The following is a 25,967-nucleotide window of genomic DNA, read 5'->3' as shown; positions in this document are numbered from 1 at the left end:
TGAACCGCCCCCAAATCATGTTTGACATCATGCATGATAGCAGGTTTTTTAAATGTCAACATTTAGTTGCACTTTAAGAAAACTAATCAGATATAAACATATGGTAGAAAATACTCTTCTGGAGGTCTATTCTGCCAAAAAAAAATCTTTGCCCGTGCTAGCAAGCAATTATTTTATTTTACTTAATGTAAACCGACAGCCACGAATGTTCTGGAAGGACTTCATCTCAGGCAGGCCAACAGAGCAGAAAGGCAACCCCAGAACACCAGGAGAAAAATGTCAGAGTGATAAGGGGGAGCAGGGACGTTATTTCTCTGGAGGCGGCCAAGAATACTTCAGTTCTGCTTTAAGCAACACTTGGAAATTCTAACTACTGTATGATCTCAGAGGACCTCTCATCTCCAAGTGTCAGAATCAAGGTAAGCAAAGTTATATAAGCGGGTAAATATAAATCTTTCATGGTTAAGCCTACACAACTATAATTGCTCAAGGTTTATTCTTCAGATTCCTGCAAGCCCTATTATCACAGAAATGCTGTACCGAGATAGACAGATAGAAGTTATTAATGCTGGTCTCTCCTGAAAGTGGGATTTTCTTGTTTTTCAATGCCGATCCAATTATTTAAATGCTGTGTGCATCTGACTGGGAAAACACGCGAGGACTAGTACGGATTTGACCGACTTCTGGGACAGGCAGTACAAGAGATTCTTTCCTTTTTAACATTTTCTCTCAAAAAATATAAAATAAAGGCTGGCAAATAAGCACAGGCCTGAACTATGGGCAAAAATAAAATATGACATGATGCAGTCTCTCACTAGCATTAACACACATTTTTGTTTACTCACAACTAGCAGTTTTAGTTTCATGTCAAAAGTATCAACTATACAGTATTTCCACCGACTTTTAAATCCATTTAATACTACAATATAAAGTGGGGTACACACTAAGAAAAGTCGGGCAAAAATTTGTCCCATTCTTCTCAATGTTTTTTTGTTGTTTATTGTTTCTGATCATGTGCAGTCTTTTTTCTGATTTTTCTTGTACGAAAATCGTTTGTTCTGTTCCCATACGAGAAAAAATTTGGAGTTTGTCCCTTCGGGAATTTTCATACGAAAATTTGGAATTGGCTGTGGAAGGTTGTGTACACACTATACGAAAATTCTTTGGACGTAAAATGTCCGCCCGTTTTTCTTATAGTGTGTACGAGCCTTAAGATGTTCAGCAAGAAATAAAGTGCATTCCTATATAAATTACTGGTATCCTTATCCTGCAGGATGTAGCTATCGTGCTGTAATACTTACATAACAGAAGAAGAACTCCAAACAGAGAGATGCCTGAGTAGAGGTATGGCAGGTAGTATTCCCACAGATCTGAAAGAGAAAAGCCATTATAAAACTCATCCTCCTATTACTAGTCTCACCTTCAAAAGTTCCATTAAAAAAAAAAAAAAAAAAAAAAGACCCCTTTTTATTAATCTTTGCTCCAATTCTGTATTTTAGTGGAAACAATGTAAAAACGCCCCACTGACAGGCTTACTATAGTAGGGGGGATATTATTCTGCCTCAAATGTGATTTTTGTGCCTTCACTCCTAGCAATTTGAAAGACTGTTTTGTGTTTTTATTCCACGTTATGTGGAAAAGAGGTACATTTTCTTCCAGGTACAATTTAAATCAGGATGAGGAGTTGATATCGTGTATAGGAACAGGGGGGGGGGGGAAGTATCATATCAGGAGAGTCATTTCTAGTGGTCCAAATTCTCACCTCTTCTCATTAGGGAGACAAGCCTGCTGACCACTAGGAAGGGAAATCCAAAAACGTAAGTGGTCACTTGAATAGGAGGTGAGGGAAAATTTCCAATGGGGAAACCTACTCCTGTAAACAAATGTCAAAGGATTTTCCTCACTTTAGAGAAATTGCTTCTTACTTCTGTTGTGTGCACGTCTACAGGGCAGGAACCTCTCCAATGGTACACAGGTGGACAAAAAAAAAAAAATAGATACACTTTGTTATATCCATACGATAAAGGACTACCAATTGTCATGGTAACAATGGTTTCACTTTGTTCGCAAGAGCTTTTTAAAGCTTGTCTTTCAAACTTTATACATCTTTCTATGGGCACTCTCCACTGCAGTGGCCAGAAAAAAACAAAACAAAAAACATACCATAGAGGGATTCTCTTCCAGAAGAGTCATCATCTATAATGGCGGATGCCACCCATACAATGCCAAACACCAAGAGTGTGAGGAGCAGAAGAACTACAGATGTCTCATATACTCTGGACATTACTCCCTGCAATGAGAACAAATTTGGCTGTAAGGAAATTCACACAACATAGTATGCCTAAATTGCAGGTCCAGGGTTTTATGGAAGCTAGGAGCTACAATTCTAGTTTTCATTGCAGCACCTACACTAAGTATATGTAATTCTGTGCAGTAAAGTCTTTCATCCAGGGAGTGTAAAAATACCAACATGTGCTGTGATGTGGTGAGACATACCAAGATGAAATAAACAATATTTAAACTGTGTAGTCCAAAAAGTGCTTGAGCCAATACCAACAATCAGGACGAACTTCTCGAAAAAAAAAAACCAAAAAAACGATTTTTCTGTTCATCAAACAAAGTAAAACAGTGCAGCTTACCAGATGTGATGGATCTCAAATTATAGAGATCGAATAGGCACACACAGAATCACTTGGCCAACAAAGATGTATCCACTGACTCTTCCAATGGCGGGATCCCTCCTCCTGTAGCGGCTTTCCTTCGCTGTGATACTCCTCACAGAGCCTTTCCCAGTTGAAGCCTTGTATGGGGAAATGCGTCGGGTGGAGCTACAGGTTTGACGTCACCACACACCAGCTAGCTGGCTTGAGCCGCGGCTGGTTTAAATACACTGAATGCTGTTTTGTTTGGATGTCAGTGCCTACAATATTTTTAAGAATACCTTCCTTTTAATTCGAGTACTGCACCATGAAGCCTCTTCTTTCCATTGTATAATAAATCCCTTGGAGGAGTTTATCTTGCTAAAGGCCCTGTGAGGAGTATAGCAGCAAAGGAAAGCCTCTACAGGAGGAGGGATCCTGCGCCATTGGAAGAGTCAATGCATACATCTTTGTTGGCCAAGTGATCCTGTGTGTGCCTATTCGATCTCTATAATTTGAGATCCATCACATCTGGTAAGCAGCGCTGTTTTACTTACTTTGATGGATGAACAGAAAAATCATTTGTTTTTCCGAGAAGTTCGTGCTGATGGTTGGCATCGGGTGAAGCACTTTTTTGGAATATACAGTTTAAATATTGTTTCTTCTTTCATCTTGGTATGTCTCAGCACATTAATCACAGCACATGTTGGTATCTTTACACGCCCTTTTTGGTTGTGCATATTTTATTTATTTGTTATACACATTTTTGCACTGAATATTCAGGGTTTTTTTTTTTTAGATGCAGCACTGTTTTTTTCATATATATCTTTTACCTAATTTAATATATATTTTTACATATATATGCACCAATTTATTTGTCCATTGGGTTTAGCGCAGATATCCTGCTATACATATCTGATATTGAAAATTTGAGTGTTCAGGCTAGCTGTAATTATTATTATTGAAAACCTAACTACGGTAATCAGCATTTTTATCTGCCTGGAATACAGCTTTAAAATAAATTAAAAACCATTGTATCTAAAGCTACTAGACTAAAAAATTCCAGGTTTGATTTCTGAAATAGTTTACAACAGCGGTATGGGTATTGGCCTTCTACAAAGATTTTATACCTAGAAAAAAGCCTCAAACTGTTAACTGAAAAAAGAAAAGTAATTTTATCATACAGGACATAGGACTTAGGTTAGGAAATTTCATCCAAAAAACTGAATGCTAAGGATGCTGCTGGAGCAGAGATCAAATTAATAAGAAAAAATACATTCCATCCCAGCAACTAAAATCCTCTGCAAGGTGCAAGTAACAAGCACACTTTCAGGAAAGCCCACCAATAATAACACTTTGATTCAGAATTTAAAGAATCTCAGGCAAGTGGGCTTGTTACCTTTTTTGATCCCGCAAAACCTTCGGCCTCCATGAAGAGATAGGCAAATGGCATCAAGAACACTAGTGACAGGTTAGAGAAGAGGAAAACCAGGTTCCATAGGCCTGAAAAAAAAAAAAAAAAAAAAGAAAACAAAAAAAAGGGCAACATTAGTCTCAGCAAACTACGAACAAGTGAAAATTTGGATTTCACCTAAAAAAAGAAGACTGACACCAAGCAGCATTCAGAGCCATGGCTGCCTATTAATTCCCTTTAGGAAACGCATGCATGGCCTGGCAGACTACAAGCTCTGCTGTGATATGTCCTAGAAACCCAGTTATGTACATAGAACGTCTTTTTATGGCTGCTTCCTCACTATAACAAACATGCCAACTCAACCACAAAAGTAGTCAATTCCTTTGTTGTGGTGACAGTGGTCAGACACTGGGCATCAAAATCGACCATCAGTGTTGTCACCTTTGCATCCACCAGGATGACAACACTGCAGGTGTATCAATGGAAACTACTAGCGATTCAAAGTATTCAGCATTGTTACGAAAGGAAAAAAAAAAAAAAGAAAAAAAAAAGTGCAGCTAAATGATTTTACCATGATTGTACTTTTCTTATGGTGTTTTTCATAGGTCATTCGATTTAAAAAAAATGCATCAAAAACACAACTCAAGTGCATTTTTGATGAGTTCTTGCTGCGTTTTTAATGCATTTCAATGGAGAATTGCGTTTTTGGTGTGGTCTTTTTAATGGGCCAAATAGTCACCAAGCAAGATTTAACACCAGTTCAAAAAGTGCCTAGAATTGCAGACAATAAATTCATATTCATTTATATATTAATAAAAAGTGGAATAATATACACACACACACTAAATATATATATATATATATATATATATATATATATATATATATATATATATATATATATATATATATATATATATATATATATATATATATACTGTCAATTTCGATACAGAAATTTTCATTTTGGTGCACTACTTTCCACTACAAATTACACTGGCAAATAACAGTCTTCCAAGTACACCAACTTAATCTCTCTACCCAAGTGGCTTTGCAACTATCCAGGCCTCCTTAAAAAGTAAAAAGGTTAGCAGCTACAAATACTGTAGCTGCTGATTTTTAATATTAGGGAACTTACCTGTCCAGGGACCCCACGATGTCGGCACCCCAGCCGATCTTTGGACAGACTCCCGGGTGCTGCCGCCGCCTGGTAAGGGAACTAGGCAGTGATTTAAGGCTTTGACCACTTGATTGGCGAGACTAACATGATGTAACCCTGCACTCGGGCTTTCACACTGGGGTGGCTTGAGAGGCGCTTTTCAGATGCCATTTTTAGAGCTAAAAATGCCTGAAAACTGCCTCAGTGTGAAAGGAGTCTAAAAAAATATGTGACCAAAGGTCAGCATCCCAGAAGAATTCAAAGACTCTGGAAGACAGGTAAATGCGATTTACTTTTTACAAAAAGCGTTTTAAAAAGGACAGTATACATTCGCTATAAATGCTTCTATAAAGAAAAGGAAAAGAAATAAAAAGAAACGCATTCAAATGCTTCGCTAGTGCTGTTTAGATGTATTGAGGAATATAATCTTATTGTTCCGATTTATTCTTAACACCAGATTCCAGCCTTCCCTTTAGTCTTGCAGTTGTACAGGCCCCTCTGTATTGAATATAGTTATTCTGATTGCAACGCACACTGAAGCTTTTCATGGTATGCATTAAAAGCCACGACAAGTCAGAAAGCCCACCTCTATTCCTGGCTGGAGGACATCCAGCATCATCTAGATCAGTGGTTGTCAACTTATGAGCTAAATGAGGCCTCAACTGCAGCTCCTGACATTACCAAAGGGCTGCAAATAACATTCTTTATATATGTAATACTTGAGGACAGTCAGAACCGGCTGACCTAATAGAGAAGATGCGGGTAAGGCATCATTCTCACGAGGCGGATCCGCTTCCACGGAGTCCACCTCGGTCCGCCAACTCAGCAGGAGATCTGTCCGTTGATCTCCGCTGAGCCGGCGGATGACAGGTCCCTCTGCTCACTGAGCGGGGAGGGGCTTGTCGAGCGCCACTGGTTGCTATGGAGAGATCAGACGAAAACGGACAGCATGTCAATTTTCATCAGATCTCACCCGATCCGATAGGGACGGATGTGAATGTAGGGCCATCCGTCTGATTTTAGCAGATCGGATGTCAGCGGACATGTCACCGCTGACATCCGTCACTCCATAGACTAGCATGGAGCGCCCGTTCAGGCCAGCCGTCAAAACTGACAGGTGGACCTGAACGTTCCAACCGTGTGAAAGGGGCCTTAGAGTGGATATGCTACATTTGTGGCTGGGGATGGCTGCAAAAGACAATATGAAACTGGGAACATGTTACATGAGGCCAGCAACGATCAATGCCATTACCCTAATCAATGTTCCCACTACAGACTGCTGTGGACCGCACATCATACCAAAAAGGGCCGCAGGTTGGGCACCAGGGATCTAGACTTTCCTGCCCAGCCCAATTGTACCTGGCTCATCCCTTTCATTTAGAAGATTTCAATGATAGAGGCTCAGCATGACATGTGGGCATTTTCGAAGGTGATCTGCTGTTTTCAGGACGCTATGAAAAAACCCTTCTCACTAGCCATAACCTGTCTGCATTGCATAGCGAAGCACAGAGACCCAGTAGAACATGCATGGCCTGAAAAATGGGAAGTTTTTCTTGAAATTTTTCATTAGCCTGTTGAGCTTTAAAAACCTAATTATATTTTATAAATGCCATGTACAATAAGAGGCAGCAGTTAATTACATTGGCAAGCTAGTTTAGAATGCGTAATATTTTCCTTCAGTATTAGTCCAGCAATGTGCTCAGTATATAATATCTCATCAGATTGAACTTATTAGGAAAACAATGAAACTTGCACACTATACAATACCAACCTTGACTGAATTTGTAATTATCCTGTTGCTCACATATTCCATTCCCAGGGTCATCTCTGCTTGTAACGTACACAACTGCATCCCTTTCACATTTACCCGCTTTGAAATAATGCCACAGGGACTTAGAAGTAAGTTGTTAAAAGGTAAAGCCACCATAAACTACTTCACTCACAGCATAAAAGCCAAGAAAAAAAAAAATGTTTGCAGCTATGAACATCAAAAAGTGATGATAAATGGAAGCTGCATAGAATTTGCAGGTCATTAAACCCAGCTTTAGAAGATGAAATGGCAATGTTCTGGCTTGCATATTCCATTACTTTAGATAATATAAAGACTTCGGTCACAAAAGCTTCTTTATAAAAGCGCCCAAATCCAAACATCACTGAGACACAGAATTAAAAGGCAGCTACAGGCAAACATCCAAGTACACGGCTAAAACCGGTAAATAACGTTCCACCGACTAAAGGTGCTGAAAAGCTCTAAACCCTTATAAATCTCATCATTTTCTTCATTTCCATGTGCTGTGCTAAAAGAGGATTGCCAACAAATACGGCAATCCTGCTTAGTGCTTCCTGGTTAAGCTTCTAATTAATGCCACGGAATTGGTGTTGCCTATCCTGAGAGCTCTCATTCTTGTTAGCAAAGTAGCCACCTGCTACCAGAGCAGACAAACCCACAGGAAGCACAATTTCAACTTACAGCTGGTGTGTGGCAACCCAGATGGAAAAAAAAAAAAAATAGGATTTCTGACAATTACATTTAGCAAACAGTATATAGAAGTATTCCATTACTATTAAAGCGGAGCTCCACCCTAAAGTGGAACTTCCGCTCATCGGATTCCTCCCCCCCTCCAGTGCCACAACTGGCACCTTTCAGGGGGGAGGGGGTGCAGATACCTGTATAATACAGGTATTTGCACCCATTTCCGGGAATAGCTAGGCCGCAGATGCCAGATGCCCCCCATCCCGTTGTGTTCTGGGAAACACACAATTCCCACAACACAACGGGGACCAGTGAAGACGCGCAGCATGACTCTCGCATGCGCAGTAGGGAACCGGGCCGCAACGCTTCACATCCTGATTCCCTGACCGAGGATCTGCTTCTGACATCGCGGGCACCCTGGACAGGTAAGTGTCCATTTATTAAAAGTCAGCAGCTGCAGTATTTGTAGCTGCTGGCTTTTAATAATTTTTTTTAAAGGTGGACATCCTCTTTAAAAAGGAACATACAAGTGAAATAAGAGAGGCTATCATTGCCTAATAGTAAAGGTAGTAGACTGCCAGCGATTTTTTTTTTTCTTTTTTAACCTGCAAGGCAAAGTTAGAATGTGCTAGTATGCATCGCAGGAGTCTTCAGGTGGGGAGGAGGGGTTTTCTCTGCTAAGCACAACCTCCTGCCTGCATGCCTGTGCTAAGGGCAGGAAGCAAATGCTACATGAACCATCTGCCCTTATTCAAGATGGCCACAGCAAAAAATGCCAGGGGAATGTTTTTCAAAGTGATTTCTCAACAAAATAAAAGCATGGAAACAACATGGATGGGTGGGGTAGTTTGCTTTGAATATAAATAAATTAAATTGTGTTTTTGGTTTGTGTTGCTTAGGTGCAGTGATCTGCTTTAAAGCATCCTGTTCACTTTGTATTACTTTCTTTGTGTGAAATCCCTATTGTTCCTGTTAGTCCCTCTGCTTTCCTATTAAAAAGGGCCACACTAAGCAGGCGAACACACTGTGGTCAGTTATCTAGCTATCCTGGGAACACAGCCTGCTTTCAAATGAACAGACGTGTTCTGACACGCCCCCGTTCACTGGAGAGTTCAGTGCGCTGTTGCTACTCCTCCCCCCAGCCCCTATGCAGCTGAGAACAGATTATGTGATCACAAAAAAAAAAAAAAAAGAAAAAAAGTTATAATGTTTGTTTATATCTATAAACAAATGTTTTGCCTTTCATTTCAGCTTTAAACTGAATGGGTTTCACAAGGTGAACATTTACAATCACTTTAACCAGTTCAGTAGCTCTGGTCATGCAGGCAGAATGCCAACAGCTAGGAGCTTCGATTTGCAGCCTCTGCTGCCAATTACACCTAAAATGGCCTATGTGTTGGACACCACTGGTTTAAAAAGTAAAGTAAACATAAAAGTATACAAATTTGATCTTATAGGGAAAAAAAGTTTAAATTACTAACATTTTAAAATAAAACATTTTTGCGGTCAAATTTGTAGTAACGTAAGCCATAAACAGCAATGTTACAGCAACTTCATCCACAAAGACTAACAAATGGGGCAGTTGGAATATTTACATCTGTATAGAAGGGATGTTGGTAGGTTATGTTTTAAAATCAAAAGTCGGTTGAGAACGGCTATACATATAGGCAGCATGTGTACTGTACTCACCATGGATGAGGGATCCATTGAGCCACTGGATGTAGTAGTTGTGTGGCAGAGAGAGCAGCACCTCATTGCTGATGATTGAGAAAGGCAGCAGGAGTACGGCTCCGACAGACACAGCGAGGGTGAAGGTACACATCCAGAGCCTGGAAAGAGGAGAGAAAGCCCGTCAGACCTCGGATCATGCTGGAGGCAAATCAACTCTATAAAAAAGTCACACCAATCCTATATGCCAACATGAATCATTTATATACCAGGAAACATAGAATGTTAATTAATAGCTTTTCCTAGATTTTTTTGCATCCTGGGTTTGCAAAAATAGGTTGCCTTTATTACGCAGGAAATCTTCACAACCAGGACAAAGCATAAAACCTGACAAAGGTTCTAACCCTTACCTACTACATCAAAAAAAGGGAAAAGATAGATAGAATTTCTCTTTCAGGTTCAGCAACTGAAACCTTGGATGGAGCCATACTGAAGGGAGGTGAAGGAGGAAAAGTTATATTTTATATATTTTTTTTTCCAGTCCTCACTAAAGTATACACACAATATTGTTAAAGTGTTACTAAACCCACAACAGTAAAATCAGTCTCTATATGCAGTAAAGCATGCCCGTTATTCACTGTGAAACCAAAGGGATTAATCCTGCACACTGTTTAAAAAGGCTGTTTGAGCCTGTCTTCTCTGATCCTCTCCTCCTTCCACTGTCCCCAATCTCCTGATACGACAGAGCCTTTGGAGTCACTCTGCACATGCTCAGTTTGGTGTGTTATGCTAGAGATTTTTTTTTTCCTTCTTAGGAGGGTGCATGCACAGGGCCAATCAGCACTGTCCAGAGAGAGGGTCAAAGATCCTGCACCCTCATAGGACAGTCAGAGGAGAATGAAAACTCCTCCTAGTAGCTTTAACCAGTGCTCGGCCAGACACTGATAAATATAAGACTGCTATATACTGCTGAGATATAGGTAATGCAGGGTCCTGGATTTAGTAACACTAAGAATTCCCCAAAAAAAAAAAAAAAAAAAAGGCTCACCGTTTCCTTGCATGACCAGAAAAAGCTCTTAAAATTCAACATGAATTTCTCCAGCCTCTCATAATCAACACGGCTAATTAACTGCCAACATTTCTTTGGAAATTTATTCTAAGAAAAATAGGGCTCCAAAACATTTGTAAATGTCAAACGTATACTATGAATAGGTGTCATCAAGAGTGGCTGCTCACAATATTACGACAGCCTCGTTACATCCCCAGTAGAAGCAGGATTAGCTAGGAATGTGACTCAGAAGTAATCCTAACTGCATCCTGCTGTCATGGGTGTAGCCATTTCTAGGTCATCCGGATACTTATATTGTTAATATCAAAGACTCATTTAGAAAAATAAACACACGTACATACTGTATATGCACCAGGTTGAGTGACTTGAAAACAAAGTAGCTAGGACTCATTCTTGCCTATTATGTCCTGTACACACACGTATATCCGAGTGGTTGCACATCAAAAGGTAGGACTAAAACAATATAGCTAACAAAAACATGAAAGCCCCACTTCGGGATAGTTTTCAGTGCCTGCATAACATGGACACTTCCTATTAGGAGTGCAGTGGTGGGGTTCATTAAAGATCCAGAAGAGGAAGATACCATCATAGGGGACCGGCAATCTCTGGGGGGGTGAGGGGCCATCACAGCACTGGGTCAGCGCCCCCTCCTACTTGGAACTGGCAGTGAGGAGGGACTTAGGTGACTATCTGGCTTCACAAAGTAATAAAAGAGAGCATAGTTGGATGGGTTCGAGGGAGGATGATAAAATAGTTCTCTCTCAGAATGGTGCTTTAACAAAAAAAGTTACAACAAAAGGGAACAGCAGCCTGAAAACAAAAACCTGAACTACAATATTTTATTTTTTATACTTGGTACACATGACAAAGTGATGGCGGATCTCTTCTATGGGTGACAGACAGCAATAAAATCTGACAGGCATTCCAATCCCTCTCCACTATATCCAAAACTATTTTTTGCATTTAGTTATATGTCTCAATTTAAACTAAAAAAAAAAAAAAAGGCAGGATGATGTTCAAAACCTATACTGGTTGCGATCTGTGTCCCAGTGATGTTTGTCAGCAAATCCATAAAAACTGAGATGAATTCCCTGTTGGAACCTCCTTTATGAGGGTGGTTACTTGCCATGTACATGGTCCCACTATATGTGGGAACATAGTCACCCTCTGTTGCCCTCTCCTAACATGGACTATATTAATACCCACAGAGTCATCTAGAGCCGGCATGTACAAGCAAAGCAAAAACCCATTGACAATAATCCCATTCCACACAGCTGGGATGCCAGTCCTCTCCGGCAGATGCATGCATATTGTAAAGGCAGGTGCAAGGGGAGCTGGGAATTGTAATTCGGAGGAGTGGTGATCTGGTTGTGCCCAAAGACCAGAAGTCGGGAAAGAGGAGCCTGAGTGGGGTGTATGTGGAGAGAACTTTTATATCACAAAAAAAAAAAAAAAAAAAAAAAAAAAAAAGATTTTGTATTTTACTGGCACATTTTATTATTTGCCAGCAGCGTAATCCTGTAGGATGGATGAAGACTTTATATAGTTTGAAGACAAGTTAATTTGTTTACAACACCTCCCAGACGTCTGTGAAGAGCCCAATCATGTGCAACCTGTTCAATGAAATATGGCATCCTAGTACTAGCCTTAGTTTACTGCACTGAGCGTTTTATCTTTACAAAGAGATCTGCACATAACAGATGCCAAGGGTACAATACTCATAACTAAAACAAAGAGATCTTGTTCCTTAAACAGGGAGGTGTTCCTAAACCATGTCTATTCTGGGCATGTGATGAACTCTGAAGGGGGACCAAAAAAAAGCCAGAGCATATATTCTACAGCAGAACTTAAACACCACAGTAAATGCAATACAGAAGATGCAATACAGTATACAACATACATCAGAATGGTGTATGTCAATTGGTGAAGGGCAGTGGTCTCCAAAATGTGGCCTGGGGGACAGATGTGGCGATTTGCCTGCCTTTATCTGCCGATACCAACAATGGGGCACAATTCCTCCCAATGACTACAATGGGGCACAATTCCTACCAATGACAACAACTGGGCTGAATGACACCAACAATGGGGCAAAATACCTCCTCACCAACAATGGGGCACAATTCCTCCCAATGACAACAACTGGGCTGAATGACACCAACAATGGGGGCACAAATCCTCCCAATGACACCAACTGGGCTGAATGACACCAATAGGGCATAATTCCTCCCAAACACACTAACAATGGGGCACAATTCCTCCCAAACATACCAACTGGGCTGAATGACACCAACAATGGGGCAGAATTCCTCCCACTGACACCAAAGATGGGGCATTATTGACCCCCCCCCCCAATGTCAGGACCTTTTCTACTCCCAATGGTCACAGCCCGGCACCCCTAAAGTCCAAAGGACAGTAAACTGGCCCATTGTTTGGAAAGTTTGGAGACCCCTGGTGTAGAGGGACAAGCAGCATTACTCAAATATTAAATATATTTTAAATATTATTCATAAGATTATAGTAAAGGCAGACATTTTTACTCAGCACCACTTCTGAATGATTACAGCTGAAAGATAAAAATGCCGCCAATCAAGTTGCTGACAGCAAGCGTTTTTTTTTCTTCTTTTTTTTAGTAAAAACACTTTTTTGAAAGGTTAAACATTTAAAATTAAGATACAATTTAGAAAAATAATATGAATACACAAGTTAAAATATAAGCAGATACTACTTATATCGATTTGTGCACTACCGTGTTTCCCCGAAAATAAGACCTACCGTTATTTTCCAGGAGGGCTGCAATATAAGCCCTATGCTGAAACTAAGCCCTAGTTTAAAAATGCTTGTGAAATCCTATAATCCTATATTTATCCTCTAGGATCCTATATAGCCTCTATTACAGTAGTATATAATGTACAATGTGTGTGTATAGGGGAAAGAGCAGAACAGTGCTATAACGAAGGTATTTGGCACAATTATATTACAGAAACACACACACTGTAAATTATATACTACTGTAATAGAGTGGATTATAGGATTTACAAGCATTTTAACTCAGTTCACACTGGGGATTCCTGTCAGGCAGGGAGAGAGAAGGGGAGAGAAGACAGCACATTACATGGTAAGACCTACCCTGAAAATAAGCCCTACTGTGTCTTTTGTTGCCAAAATTAATATAAGACCCAGCTTATTTTCGGGGAAACACAGTATACAAACTTCAGTCCCTAAAACAGATCTTAACCTGTAGTTGCCAATTTTGACCATAAGGTGTCAGCATACTTCATACACAATTCTGCTATTCTCAGTAGGAAATCATTTAATTTTACACACAGCAGGTCTAATAAAGTTGTATTGAATCACCTTATCAAACAACGTTTGGGCCAGCTCAAACACTAGTGATGAGCCGTGTATGAACTCCAGTGGTTGGTTACATGTGACAACACTGTCAGTCATTGTCAGTCTGACCATTAAGTGCAAGTAAATGGTGACTACAGGTGGTGGAACGGAGAGGATATTTTTCCAGAGATGATGCTTCTGTCAAGCGGAAATGAAGCCAAGGCTCACGTTTAGATACAAGGAGTGATCTGCAGGGCCCCAGGGCACTTAGAAAGATGCCATTTCAAGATCGTCTGGATTGTAAACACGACAAGTCAAGCAAGTAAAAGCAGTTTGGAGTGTGAGTAATCGCATAATGTTGGTGGAGAGCTCACGTCAACCTTCCTTCAAATATTTTGAGGCCGAATTCCAAATGGTTAGAACACCATACATTACATACTGTGCATGTGAACTCCTCCCGTCTGGATAGTCTTGTAATCCAGGCACCCCTAACACCAGAGCGAGGTGTAGTGCTGGTTATAAATTAGGCAATTTTACGGCAGTTACAACCACTTTAATTTTGCAACCGAAAAATAGGTTTTCGTCAGCAAAACAACCATATGAATTGAAAGAATGTGTGCGAGGTGATCTGGATTCCCTTGATCCTTTTTCATAAAAGCAAAGCTGGTTAAAATTTCCAGAAAAAAAAGAAAAAAAAAAAAGAAAATAAATCTACTAGGGTACAGTCAACATACTTGTGCAAGACCTAACTTCACTGCAGTTAGACCCCTTTCACACTGGGGCGGTTTGCAGGCGGTATTGCGCTAAAAATACCGCCTGCAAAGCGCCCCTAAACAGCCTCCGCTGTTTGTTCAGTGTGAAAGCCCGAGGGCTTTCACACTGAAGCGGTGCGCTGGCAGGAGGGTGAAAAAAGTCCTGCAAACCGCTTCTTTGGAGCGGTGTATTCACCGCTCCTGCCCATTGAAATCAATGGGACAGCGCGGCTATACCACGGCTATAGCCGCGCTGTACGAGGGATTTTAACCATTTTTCGGCCGCCAGCGGGGGTTAAAACCGCACCGCTAGCGGCCGAATACCGCTGCAAGAACGACGGTACAGCAGCGCTAAAAATAGCGCTGTTGTACCGCCGACGCCCCCACCACCCCAGTGTGAAAGGGGCCTAAAAGCTAAATTCCAAGGAAAAAAAAAAAAAAAGAAGGAGGTCGTCTTCTGCCATAACAGCAAAGGATATAAATTGTGTGCTCCAAATGCCTTTACAAACCTGGATATTACCCTGTAAAAGTAGCAGTAACATAATTACTGTTCCGTACAATGACTACGTAGAGAGCAGAACTGTGGGAGGGGCCCAGCAGGACCATCTACTACAGGCTGCCTATAGAAAACTACAGGAGGCGGAGGAGACAAGACCAGTCACCCTGCACAAGAAGAGAGAGCAGCAGTGGCTGGTCTTTATTACAGGAAGCTCTTCCATAGAGGGAAAGTTTCTAGATTAGATTATTGCACAGATCTGGAAGACATGCCTAAAGCACACCTAGATTGAAGTCAAAATACACAGATCACTTGTGTTTAGGCAATAGATTATCTAGGAGGTCAGCATTAAGGAATACAGCTCAGTCTAGGACCCACCTTGGGAGTTCTTGCATTTCAACCTACATAGGTCCCCTTCAAGAGATACTTAGGTACTTAAAACGGATTATATTTAAATATATAAATTTTAATACATACATAAATCAACCTTTTAAAAAAAGAAATGCTTTATTTTATTCTGCAAAAATAAGTACTTTTTTTTGTTGCACATGAGCCAAAGCATTGCACCCGCAATCAATAAATCATGGGCACAATGGTAGGATTCTGCGCACTCTTCCTCTAGTTTTATGTGAATACTGAGATACAGGCCTTCAGTTGGAGAGCTGGAAGAAGTGTTAAAGGATGAAGAGTGCGGTAATTACCGTATTTAACATCGTATAACACGAACCCCAAGTTTAGGAGGAAATTTTAAGGAAAAAAAACTTACATTTAAATGCCCATCAATGCAGCCTTATCAGTGACATTTGCAGCCTTGCCCAGGCTGCAGTTAAACTGCAGTGACTTGTCAGTGTCACTGCAGTTTGAAAATGGCACCGCCGGCGCCGAGATACACAGAGCCGGATCCTCTCATAGTCCCGCCCAGACTGGGCGTGACTGAGCAAAGCCGAGCGCCACCCATATACATACATAGCCAAGTGTACTCGGCTAGGTTCGGCTATCTCCGCTCACAGTCACGCCCAGTCCCTGTGTTATGTCCATCATAGGGCGAGACTGGGTGTGACTGTGAGCGGAGCTAGCCGAACCTAGCCGAGTACACTCGACTATCTATGTATATCCGCTCACAAACAGCAGGGGGGATCGGCGTATAACACGCACCCACGATTTCCCCCTTATTTTAAGGGGAAAAAAGTGTGTGTTATACGCCGATAAATATGGTACCAAACTTGTGTTCTGTTGAGAACTAAAAGTCTGTATGCCATAGTGAGGGCAGGGTTGGGGGTCTGCTTGGCACCAGGTTACATCCCAAATATGTGTGTAACAATGTAAAAGATGGCATTAACCTTGAATTCTTTATATATTTTTACCTCTGCCTTCAGTTCAGGCAGATATATATTAAAAAAAAAAAAAAGTTCATGTAGATGGGTTTTAAGACGCGTCCTTAATAAAGTATGTCTCATTGATGGTTTGAGTAATTGGAAATTATTATAAGCTATGCATGCCACTGGTGCCAGTTACTATTGTAGTTATTAGGGCTTGACCTAAATAAAATCAGTGTGGATAGTGGCATTACTGCATATATAATGCAGCATGTGCTAGGAAGCACTAGGTTGCCTGCATCCATCTGCCTACATTAGAACACAAACACAGCTGTTCTGTGACACTACACAGTGCGCCTGTGAAGGAATTCATAAATATTCAAGTTATATTTCCAGCAGACTATTACAATCCATTGCGTAGAAGAACATATAAAAATATCTAAGAAGTATAGTGAGAGTCACTTTTAGCTTCCAGACATGCCGCACAATGACAGGTGGAACAAAGAAAAGGACAAACACAAGGTTGTTTGGCATTTACATTATCACTATGATGATGATAAAATAACACGATGTAATGATTTGAATAGAGGCTTAATAATCAAGGCTCCCGGTAACGCTCACCTGAAGGTGTTTTTTTTTTTTGGAGCAATTTTCCACAGCATGGGTCGGTAACCTCTTGTAAACGTGCCAGGGTTGGCACTCGCCGCCTTTTGTTAGCACGTGTATCCACCTCCCTGACAAAAGCACAACAGTTTCCGAGTGCACTTGAAGCAGTGTATGAAGAAGCCCACCACAGTTAAAAATGCGAGCACCCCCTTCCATAGCCCCCAGACCTAAAAAGGTAATGATCCCCACTTTTCCCTAGCTCTCCAGCACACAGACATGCAGACTTTCCTACCCCAGCTCCACTGCAAACTGCTGCTGGTCCTAAACCCCTCATTACTGCTAGTGCTGTAGTCAGGGAACGTTAGCCCCCCTTACCCCCAGAGCTCAGTTCTGTCTATTCAGCAGCTGTGTAATAATCTCTGTGTACAAAAAGGATTTCTACCAGTACTTGGGGTGCAACATTCAAAGGGCCCACTAGAGAAGGAATAAAAGTTTAAGAAATTATCCTTTGTGCTGAGGTTTATTTATGTCTGCAAGACTCTTCTTATTAGTACCACTGTATTTAAGGAGACTTTTTTTTTTTTTTTTTTTTTTTTTACCTCTTTAAGTATAAATATGTAGTGTAGGCTCAGATTATTAAACTACACCCAATAGTCACCATAATTTAACTATGTCCAATTTTTGCGACGGGGCACAGAGCTCACCTGCAGGTCCTAATTTTCTAAGGTTTACAAACATTTTTCAGTACACTAGTGACAAAAAACTGCCTACCCCTGTTCTAGAGCGCATCCTAAATTTAATGTATGAAAAATAGATTTTTATTTACTTTTTTTGTAATTCTAAATGGTAACAAAATGTATCAATATTGTGGCATCACTCTGCTGTAGATTGGAAAGCTTGCTAAATAACGCAGCAATTGACCATTTAGAGGTTCCCCTGATAAGGCCCATGTACACATGCAGACTTTGCCACGCTCCTCATGGGCTTTCCATGAAAAAGTGGGTGGAAAAATGTAGGGTTGTCCCGATACCGATACTAGTATCGGTATCGGCACCGATACCGAGCATTTGCCCAAGTACTTGTACTCGGGCAAATGCTCCCGATGCTTCCCCCGATACCTGGAAGACAGCTGTGATCGGCGCATGGGGGAGTTACAAGATTCTCCCCCAGCGGCTTTCACCAGCTTTAGTGACATACAGCGGTGATCGCTCACCGCTGACTGTCACTGCATCCTCCTCCGTGCCCCCTCCTTTCCTCTGTGCCTCTCCACTGTCCCCCTCCGTTCTGCTCTCCTTATCTGTCCCCCTCCGTTCTGCTCTCCTTATCTGTCCCCCTCCGTTCTGCTCTCCTTATCTGTCCCCCTCCGTTCTGCTCTCCTTATCTGTCCCCCTCCGTTCTGCTCTCCTTATCTGTCCCCCTCCGTTCTGCTCTCCTTATCTGTCCCCCTCCGTTCTGCTCTCCTTATCTGTCCCCCTCCGTTCTGCTCTCCTTATCTGTCCCCCTCCGTTCTGCTCTCCTTATCTGTCCCCCTCCGTTCTGCTCTCCTTATCTGTCCCCCTCCGTTCCGCTCTCCTTATCTGTCCCCCTCCGTTCCGCTCTCCTTATCTGTCTCCCTCCGTTCTCCCCCTCCGTTCCTCAGTCCCCCTCCTCCTTCCTTTGTGTATGGATAGAGTCAGCTGACTCTGTCCATTCACAATAACTGAAACATTGTAATCTCCTGTGATTACGATGTGTCAGTTTATGAATGGAGAGAAGCCGCTGTCTTCTCTCCATTCATTCTCAGTGCAGCTGAGGCTGCAGAGAAAGGGACTGGGGAATCTCTATCCTCGGTCTCTTTCTCTGTCTCAAGGGGGAGATATCAGAGGTCTGTTAAGACCCCTGATATCTCACCAAAGCCCCCCAAAAGGGCTGATTAAAAAAAACAAAAAAAAAAAAAACAATAAAGAATAAAAAAAAATATTATTGTAAAAAATAAAAGTTGTAAATAAAAAAACAAAACACAAACATACACCGTTCACCCCCCCCCCCCCAAAAAAAAAGCAAGCACTGTTAAAAAAAAAAGCAAAAAAAAAAAAACCCAAAAAACACTGTCACGTGACATTTTAAAAAAAAGTATCGGTAATCGGTATCGGCGAGTACTTGAAAGAAAGTATCGGTACTTGTACTCGGTCCTAAAAAAGTGGTATCGGGACAACCCTAGAAAAATGGTTTCTAATGAAGAGGGCAGAACCCCGATTTTGTCAAGATGATCTTTAAAACTCAGTTTAAAAATATTCTGAAAGGACATTCTGCTTTAGCACAGTTGGAATTTTTTTTGATCAGCACCGACCAAATTTAATTCTTGCCTGGAGTTATTATTGCAAGATCATCAAAAGGATAACAGTTCAAATTGTAAGTGATAAAGGTCAGTAACATCACACAGCACTGAACGTGCCTTTGCAGATGGCAGGCAGATGCTTGATACACCCTGCTTATAAAAATCTTCATCATAGGCTTGTTTCTGGAAAATAAATCCTACAAAAAAGATTTCATGTCAACAGGGTAAAATTCTCCCTCAAGTATAGCTTCGAGGGAGGTAGTTTTTTTTGGCCATCTCCAAACAATCCATGCATTTTTTAGGTTTTGGCTAGGAAGGGGAAGGGTTGGATTTGCAGATCTTAACTTCCATATTGCCCCTACAACCTCCCATTGTGTACTCGGCCCTAAAGCCTCCACAACTTCCCAAAGTGTCGCCCTGCCGCCAAGAGCGCCTCCCAGCTTACCATAGTTCCCCAAACCTCCAACAGTGTCCCACAGTCCCCTCATTCCCTACAGAGCCTTTCAACTTTATTCTTTACAGCTAAGGGCATGGCATGCTTTGAGAAAATTTACTGGGTTCCGGTCTCAAAAAGTTTGAGACCCAATACCCTAATGCATTGCGACTAACAGTATGCCTGCCCAAGAGGGGCAGGGTAAGTATATGAATGACCTTTTCACACGCCTCCCTTCTTTGACTACAGTATTGCTGTGAAAAGGGCAGGGAAGGCCCAGACATCTGACGTCTTTCATCTACTAAGGGATTCATCCATTATGGAGTATATCCAGTATGATGGCTATTAGACAGCGTGGAATTTTTTTGGACTGGTATTGTTTAAGTCACTGTTGGCCTAAAGGTATGCCATCTGAAGGATGAAAGTTTTGTTTCACTGCAAAGCGATTTAGAACATAACGGGTCCCCTTGGAGGGTCTAGATAATTTACAACAAAATGTATACAAACCATTAAATACTAGGAACCCCAGTGATAAGCCTTTGATGGACACTTGACAGCTGTTAGCATCCATGTCACTAGGAAGTGACATGGGCTCTGCAAGTACCCTTACACACTGGAGAGAAGAAGAAAGAAGAGTGGAGACCTGGTCTATCAAGTGACCAAGTTATGTTTTGCATTGCAGATCCCCAAGTAATGAACCGGCAACCACATAAGTTCTCCACTCTGTTACCTGCTGAGTGAGGCAGCAGCAGGCAAAGAATTCTTGTCTGCCTTCAGACTTACGATCAAGTATCATAATAAAACTCAAGCAATCAGAAATGTGTTACTTATACAGAGTATATTGAAAAAGATTCAGGACCTCAATTTATATAGAATGTTGGCCTATTTTCCTTTTCCCGAGACATTTCTTGCTTTTGCCACATTAAATCTAAATTTAAAATACTAAATTTTCCAGGGCCCAGACTACATATTTAACTAGATTACCAGAACAGCATCCTAATAGCTGTTCTATTCTTTCCCCAAATGAAAAACTAAAACAGCATCTGTCCCAGATTTCGGTCTCAGAAATATTAACAGCAGATCCTGTCTCTGAACTTTAAAGTGAGACCAAAACAATATCCTTAGTAAAAGAATCCATACACATTCTATTTGTGTAGTACAACTTTTGCCTTCCATATAAAAAAAAAAAAAAAAAAAATGTAAATACATACACACACTGCAGCACTTAAAGAGTAACTCCTTGTAACTTGTTTAAAAAAAAAAAAAAAAAAAAAAAAATTATTATATATATATATATATATATATATATATATATATATATATATATATATATATATATATATATATATTAATATATTAGTGTGGCTTCCTGCTCTTTCACAGGCACCTCACCACTGCACATAGGCAAGATCATGCTGAATTGTCGGATTGGTCCCAAAGCCTCCTCAGACATGTAAAGTGTCCCAGGAGGTTGTGGGTGGGAAGGCTAAGCTTACCCAATTCTCATCTATGCAAGAATTGCAGAAGTGAAGTGGGAGAGGGTACCTGGGAGAAAACACATTCTCAAAAACACAAAATGTGTTAGAGGAGGTGGGGGAGAAGCAGATTAGCAGTTTTTATTTTTAAGTGTTAGAACCACAGTCAGGTATTTATTGTGCATGTTGGGCAGAATTCACAATAATTTTCTATCCCAATAACAGAAAAGGGATGGCAGGAACTGATAAGAAACAAAAGAATAAAAACACCTTTTTTTTTTTTTTTTTTTTTTTGGAAAATTGAGGAAGGGTGGGAGGAGATCCTCATACAGGTTTTCAGCTCTGAGAGACCTCCTCCCCTCGTGACACCCATTACCCTCTTTTTGTCCTGATGTCACAAGGTTGTCACTGATGCAGTGAAGGGAGTTCTTCTACTGGAGCAAAAGAGCACATAAAAAAAAAAAAAACTAACAGGAGGTTCCAATCCTTTCTTGCTATTAAAAAATTAACTAAATCAATGTACACTTAAGAGGAAGTAATTAAGGAAGTAAAGTCTTCCTCTTTAATTGTACCTACAGGTAAGCCTATAGTTAAAAAAAAAAAAAAAAAAAAAAAAAAAAAAAACTTACCTGTAGGTACTGTAAATTTCTCCTAAACTTGCACAGTTTAGGAGATATTTACTAGATACGCCATCATCAGTGCATGCGCACTGAAGGAACGGCCCCCGCTCATGTTGTTTCTTCAGGACCCATACCATGACCGGTGGCACCCTTGCAATACGCAGGACTGACGTCATCGTTGCTCCGGCCAATCACAGCACAGGAGCCCGCGAACCCGGAAGTAACTCCGAGAAAGATGCGGCCATGGGAGCGGAGTGCGGACATCGTTCTAAGGTAAGCATTTCATAATGAGCTCGTCTGCGATGCAGGCTCATTATGCCTTTGTCTTGCAGGGTTTTTTGAATTTTTCTTTCTGCGATTTACAAACCTCTTTAAAATGGGGCATCATTGTCTTGTATAAAACCCACTCAGAAAGATATCACGAAAGATCAATAAATGAAGAATGGATGGACTTTTTAGGCATAATTAAAAAATATATATTTTATACATTTTTTTTCCAAAAAGTACCCGCCCTACCCCAATTAGCTTTGGAGACATATCTAGCTATTAATGCAACATCGCACAAAACTATAGCACTGCCACTAAACCTGATTTGGCATTTATCAAGCACATATTTGGCATAAATTAATCTAAATTTCTAAATTTCCATCCTGGTAGACTACCCCATTTAAAGTCCCACTGATGACTTCAGTTTCATTGTACAAAGATTAGCAGACAAAGGATGCGATCACATTTCAAAGAGAACGCAAACTCTCAAGAGGCATGGATGTAAATGTAGAAAAGTTCCTGCTTGAGAGATCAAGACATTACAGGATGAGAGACGGTCATGGATCACAGGAGACCAAGAGCTCTGAAGACAGTCAATCCATGTAACCTTCTCTACTTTACTACCTCTAGGTACTTGGGAAAGAGGACTCCCCAACCAACGCAAAAAACAAAAAAAAAAAACAAACAGTCTACCAACTCAGCTATGTCACGGTCTTGATTTAGCAAATAAATTAAAACAAATGTACGCTATAAAAGTACACTAGTAAAAACATACAATGCCGTGTAGGAGAACATTGTTTACTGATGTAGCGTAGCAGTTAAATGAAGCTTTAAAAAATGCCACAGTAGCAAGTTGAAAGTCTAAAACAGTAGACATGTACTCAGGTTATATTCCTAGGACAGCGTGGCAGGGCAAAGGCCAGGCACATAGGAAAGCATCAACAAGTATGATAAGGCAACTCTTATCTAAGCAATGTCCAGCCATTACTCACAGAAATTGTACTCAGAAGGTACACAGTTCAGTAACAGCTAAAGTAAAATCTTAGATCAGCTAAAAAAAAGCGTTAGGTCAAACAGATGTAGGTGCTAAGTAAGCAAATACTGCTGCCGTTAAATATACTGTCATTTATCAGGCCCCTGACCTGACTTGGTGCCCCCCTCCAGATCTCAGCAGCATAATGGGCATAGATAACATTGCTCATAATTGGAAGATAGATCTGGCTATCTATCATGGAATACAATGGGAGATGGTCAGTTCATTACCTTCTGAGGCTAGCCATACACACATAGATGTCTCTCCTTCAACCTGTGGATAGACTCCCACTGACAGCCATTGCATTTAAGCAGCCAAGGCACTCATAGCTGTCAGATTACCCAAATAGTGATTGTATCCAGTCTGGCCAAAAGCTTCACACCCAGCTCAATTTTTCATTTAAATTTGTTGAACCGAGTGGTACTGACAATTTTGAGCAGCACTTCCCAGATAAAGTGCATGCCACAGATTCTGGTGGGGCCTTCTACTCATATGCAGGGAACAAGTAGAGGGCATATAGGACTTTATGCTATGAAAAAACACTTATTCTTGAATAAAAACTGGTCACAAACTTGAGCAGTTAAAACTAGAATATGATAAAGTATTGTGTTCAGTGAAGACAAAAGTATCAAAGTACACAGTAGATCCAAATATATTCAACAGATGAAGTAGAGTTTTACACTGTTCCATCCTAAACATCTCCTACACAGATGAGCACACATCACATTAAAAGAACAAAAGGGGACTCAGGAGGTAGGACAACTTTAGACGAGAAAAGTGAAATTTTCATATCTGTTCACCCAGATCTTTCTTGGACTACCACCCTCAAACATTTCTCTCCCCCTCCCCCAATATCCTTCATCCCTACTGAATCCAGGGGTTCTTCTCCCCGCAGGCTCCTGCCTTTTTGTCACTTTGACATGACTGTCTGAACAGTTGTATTATCCATACCCAGAGATTTGGGAATGGAGGGACCACAAGTCTCATCTGCCATTGCAGAGAGACTTGTAGTTCTCAATGGAGCCAAGTGTGACAACTCCACCATGCTTGCAGTCCATTGATACTTCCTCCAGCCCAAAGTCTGTACTTTGATAAAACATTACTGAAGTTCTAGCTCCTTCCTCACTGTTTTCAAGCCCTAGAAAAAAAAAAAAAAAAAAAATGACCGGAGTTGCACTTAAAAATGTGAAGCACACATGATCCTTGTGAGTTGTGATAAGTACATTGTGCAATATAACACATTTTAGATGCTCCAAAAGCCCATAAAAGTCTTTGACAATGTTGACATAGAGTGCAATACAAGTTATTAATGTATATACATCTGCCAAAATAAATATACAAGATACAGACACTTCATTAAAAAAGGTCAGACATATAGTAAAGCACACTAAAGCAGACAAGTAAATATTTGACCAGAGTTGTAGCATCACACAGCTGCCGAGAAGGTGCTTTAAAGATTCAACAAAATAGGATTTTTTCCTTCAGCTTACCTGTAAAATCCTTTTCTTGGAGTACATCACGGGACACAGAGCAGCTATAGTAAATTACTATAAGACAGGAAGTCCCCCCTCTATAGGCAGTACCTCAGTTTTGTGGCAATTCCCAAAAGAGGGGAGGGGCCTCTGTGTCACATGATGTACTCCAAGAAAAGTTTTTTTCAGGTAAGCTGTAGGAAAAATCCAAATTTTCTTTATCTTACATCACGGGACACAGATCATCTATAGTAATTACTATCTGGGATGTCCCAAAGCAATGCCCGAGGGGAGGGAGACACCATCATAGAAACTGCCACCAAAGAAGGACCTACTTTGCTATTTGTAATTCGCTGAGGCCAAAGGTAGCATATTCTACGTGATTGACATCAACCTGGTAAAAACCCTGTAGATGTATAAAACAAAGACCAAATAATGGTCTTGTACACCTGGGCCACTGACACCCGATGATGGATGGCCCAAGATACTCCCACACCTGGTAGAGAATCTCTCTCCACAGAAAAAAAATGATTTTCTTTGCCATTTAAACCATCCATCACCAGCCATCAATGATAAACTGGCAGATCCACTGCTAAATATTTGACCTGGATGCCGCCTGCCCTGCCGCCTGCCCATGCAAGACCAAGAATGGCTCCTTACATGAAAGAGCTGCCAACTCTGACACTCCACTTCGTGAAGTGATAGCAACCAAAGAAGCCACCTTCTGAGATAAAAGGACCAACAGAATCCCCCGATTGGTTCAAAAAGTAGCCTCTGCAAAAGGACAGTCAAGATCAATTAAAGTCCCAAGGACACAAGAATGGCCTGACAGGCGGGACAAATACAAATTATATATATATATATATATATATATATATATATATATATATATATATTTATTTATTTATTTATTTGAAGTTCCCCGAAGCCGGCTTTCAGGGGCTCAACAGTGCTAAGATACAGAACTCAAGACCATCAGGTCCCGCTGGACTGGGGGACCCAATATACAGTCCTCCCAGGATGCAGGCCTAAAACAATGTTTGTTTACCTCTATGCAACCCCTTAGGTATGCAAACATGCAGGTATACAAGTATTCTTGCCATTCATGCATGTATGCAGTACAAGGTCAATAAGCACACACGCATGTACCCCTTGGCAAACAAGCACCCAGTCAAATAAGCCCATATGCATGTAGTCCTATGCAAATAAGCACATATGTATGTAGTCCCAGGAAAACAAGTACATATGTATACAGCTTAATGTAAATAAACATTATGTATGCAGTACAAATGAAAACATGCCAGCATGTGTTTAAGCAATATGCATCTATGGAAGCATGTGCTTACGCAACTATGCATTAAGGCAAAATATGAAAGCATGCGCTGTACACACGCATTCATGCAACATGTGCCCATGGAAACAAGCATT

The 25,967-nt window shown here is 40.8% G+C and overlaps 1 protein-coding gene across 1 annotated transcript in view; it reads right to left on the bottom strand.

Moving 5' to 3' along the window:
• Positions 1 to 25,967, bottom strand: part of LMBR1L (limb development membrane protein 1 like) — an 85,251-nt gene that overhangs the window by 25,347 nt on the left and 33,937 nt on the right. The window contains exons 4-7 of the mRNA XM_073614045.1: positions 9,375 to 9,514; positions 4,039 to 4,142; positions 2,164 to 2,290; positions 1,302 to 1,370 (exon numbers count right to left, since the gene is read on the bottom strand). Of these exons, the coding sequence (XP_073470146.1) occupies positions 1,302 to 1,370; positions 2,164 to 2,290; positions 4,039 to 4,142; positions 9,375 to 9,514 (440 nt within the window). The remainder of the gene's footprint in view (positions 1 to 1,301; positions 1,371 to 2,163; positions 2,291 to 4,038; positions 4,143 to 9,374; positions 9,515 to 25,967) is intronic.

Source organism: Aquarana catesbeiana, linkage group LG02, assembly GCF_042186555.1.
Source record: "Aquarana catesbeiana isolate 2022-GZ linkage group LG02, ASM4218655v1, whole genome shotgun sequence".
Classification (NCBI taxonomy): Eukaryota; Metazoa; Chordata; class Amphibia; order Anura; family Ranidae; genus Aquarana; species Aquarana catesbeiana.
This window is presented reverse-complemented; position numbering and strand designations above follow the sequence as displayed.